Raw genomic sequence first — 2,929 nt, forward strand, 5'->3', positions numbered from 1 at the left:
GTATATGAAAGTATTTCTCCACCAAGCGTTCTCAGTAGGCGGTAACGTTTGTATACACCCACTAAGAGATTGATTTACAGAATCTGTTTTCGTGTTTTAAGAATAGGATTAATTCTACATTTATCCGTGTGAATTGCGACAATTCACAAAAGGAATTCTTCGAATTGCTCTAGTATTGAATATCGAATTGCTCACAACATTTTTACATCTGTATGGTTATAATTCAATTTAGTGGTAAGGAAAGCTGAAATGTTTTCATGGTGAAAACTGAAGTTTCGCCCACGCTTCAAGCTTCGTAACTTAAAACCCCCCTTTGTTGTGTCCCGTTCGTGTAATGTTGGCCAGTCGTTTCAAACGAGTTGATGTTAGTGGAAATAGGTGGTGTTATGTACCGCGAAGGATTGAGTTTAGATCTAAACCAAATACCATTTTTGTGTTCTACCAGATATTTTCCAGCATTATCCCAATTATTAATATCACTACTATCAGCGTGAAATATGGATAATAATTTTGAGCTGCACTTCATTAGAGATATGTAACATTTATTTGTCAAGATTGACTAAAGATTTTGTGTTTATTATTATTATTACCTATTACAGGATTGTTGAATAACTTAAAACAAATCTAGTGTTAGGATTGGTGAAGCAAATCACTTGACAGAAACCCAGCTTGCACTCACGGGAATTTCCCTTTGTCAACACTAACTTCGACATTGTTAGGTGGACTTCGTGTTTTAATACTGGAAGCTTCAGATCTGAGAGCAGTACTTACTCGTGAAAAACCTGAATTGCAAATTTCATATATTTACTGCAGTTAAACTACGACATGGATGTTGAAAAAATCTCGTTTGATGATGTGTTATCAATGCTTACTATTGAACGTGATGTTGGACATACTGAGGACAGTGAATATTCAATTGAAGAAATCTGTGATTTTCAAGGTGATTTCCGTGTTAAGATGGAAGGAAGGTTAAATCGCCTTCATTTGGGAAACGAGAAAAAAGGAAAGCACCTAAATTTTGAACGTTTTACATATTTCAAAGTAGAAGTTGACAAATTTAATGGAAAGCAATTTCTTCGTCTCCTCATGTGGATTACTAACAGCACCAACTTAATGAAAGATGGAAATTGTTTTGTGTTTTTCGTAAACAACCAACCAGACACTGTGTTGGCAGTGTTGCGCGGTTACTGCTGGATTGAGTTGCGCAGTTACGGCGAAAAGCCTGTAATGGAAAAAGGAATGTGGCCTAAAGCATTCTATGACGAGATGCTGGAAGAACAAAGAGAAAATGAAACGTTTTTGGGGGTAGATAAAGAAACTGTCCAGAAATTTCGTTCCAATCTCGCCCCTCAGTTTGAAAAATTTATGCAAAATGCGATAATTGAGACAGAGGCAATCTTCCGCCATTTGTTTTGTGGAATTATTTCCGAAATCGCAAAATGTCACATTGAAAGCTGGAGGGTTCACAAATATCTGAAAGATTTTCCAACTTCAGCTTTGATCAAACTGGCGATAGACAACGGATTAAGTGGAAAATTACAACCAGTTTTTAAGCGTTACGGATTGGGACATAATGCTCCAAACGACGATGACGTTGACGCAAAATGGAATGATTACTACGCAGGGAAAGCTAAAGATCGTGAAGATGGAGCAAAAGAAATCATTGATCAGTAAGTAGTACGTGATCGTAAAACAATGTGAATACGAAGAAGTTACCAACATATAACCGTAAAATGTGATTCCAAAATCATTGCAAAATTCTTTTGCAAGATTTTATGCTGGTTGTCTGTTTTTAGGGTTTTCCCACCGACCTCCGACGAAAAATACAATAGGGCTGATATAAAGAAAATGGCTGAAGACATTGCGAAATTTTATTTGTGATATGTTAAATGATGTTTGTCTGATTTGAGTGCTTGTAGGCGTTTACTATTTTTGTCTAACTCAAAAATAATCAAAAGATTTTGTTCCAACGCCTTGACTTGTGGCATGTGAAGTGTTTTTGTGAATATTTGTTACTGAACAAACGCTTGTATCCTTGTTCTTACCTAGTAAACATATTCATATTTACTCGATAACACTGTTTGCTACGTTTTGACTCACTTTATGCACTGTACATTGACATTCCACTGTATATGTGTGCGCGAGTGACAGCAGAGACTTAATCTTTCGCAAGTTAGTTACTGGGCTTACAGACACATCATGCAAGTTCGACACGTTCGCTTGTAAGTGAACGCAATGCGGTTTTAAAACTTTTCCCTCAAGCACGAACTTGAACCTTATTGGCTAGCAATTAATAACAGCTGTATTTTGATTACGCTGTCGTTTGTTTTTTTGTTATATCAGTAGTTTCGGAGCACCTGCTGATTCTTGTTGTGTTTTGTGTGCTACGGTACGATAGCTTTATTCCTTTTGTGTAGATTTATAATAATGCCCTGCCCAATTGAGCGAGAGGCAGATGGGGATCCAATTTTATAATCAAAAGTAACTACTTAATCGCCTCGTTGCTCATTGTAAATATTAATTTGTGAAAGTTTGAATGCCCTATAACGTGTGTGTAGCGAATTAACCTATACTCCGAGGCATTGTAAATAAATGCGATGTTGCAAGATATGTTGTGACCGTGTATCCTATAAACGAAAAGTCTTAGTTAGTTTACTGTTGCAGAAAGTTAGCTTACTACTTGGCAAACCAAGCAAGTATACAAATGCTCAAGTCTCATATGATTCGTTACCGCTTGGCTACACAAAAGATGGACGATTAACCAGAAGGTACCATAAAGTGGACATATGTGGCTACCGCTAGTCCAATGTCACAGTCACCAGCTGCACTGATGGGTCCTTATAGGTCGAAACAGTGTACACGTGCCTGCAGCTTCCACGTTACACTTAGGCCTGTTTACATAAAATGGTTCGTGAAAGAGCTTTCGCCG

At 37.4% G+C, this 2,929-nt stretch overlaps 1 protein-coding gene across 1 annotated transcript; it reads left to right on the forward strand.

The window, feature by feature from the left end:
• Nucleotides 1–604: 604 nt before the first annotated feature.
• Nucleotides 605–2,567, forward strand: LOC145895062 (uncharacterized). The gene is made up of 2 exons (XM_082983810.1): nt 605–1,670; nt 1,797–2,567. Exons 1-2 carry the CDS (start codon nt 826–828, stop codon nt 1,879–1,881), a joined length of 930 nt encoding a protein of 309 aa, XP_082839936.1. The 5' UTR covers nt 605–825; the 3' UTR covers nt 1,882–2,567.
• The last annotated feature ends 362 nt before the right edge of the window (nt 2,568–2,929 follow it).

The sequence above is a fragment of the Ascidia mentula genome, chromosome 3 (genome assembly GCF_947561715.1).
Source record: "Ascidia mentula chromosome 3, kaAscMent1.1, whole genome shotgun sequence".
NCBI classification, from domain to species: Eukaryota; Metazoa; Chordata; class Ascidiacea; order Phlebobranchia; family Ascidiidae; genus Ascidia; species Ascidia mentula.

Coding starts and splice junctions, on each gene's coding strand:
- LOC145895062 (XM_082983810.1), top strand. CDS start 826: ATGGATGTTGAAAAAATCTCGTTTGATGATGTGTTATCAATGCTTACT. Junction 1,671..1,796: donor GCAAAAGAAATCATTGATCA/GTAAGTAGTACG, acceptor GTCTGTTTTTAG/GGTTTTCCCACCGACCTCCG.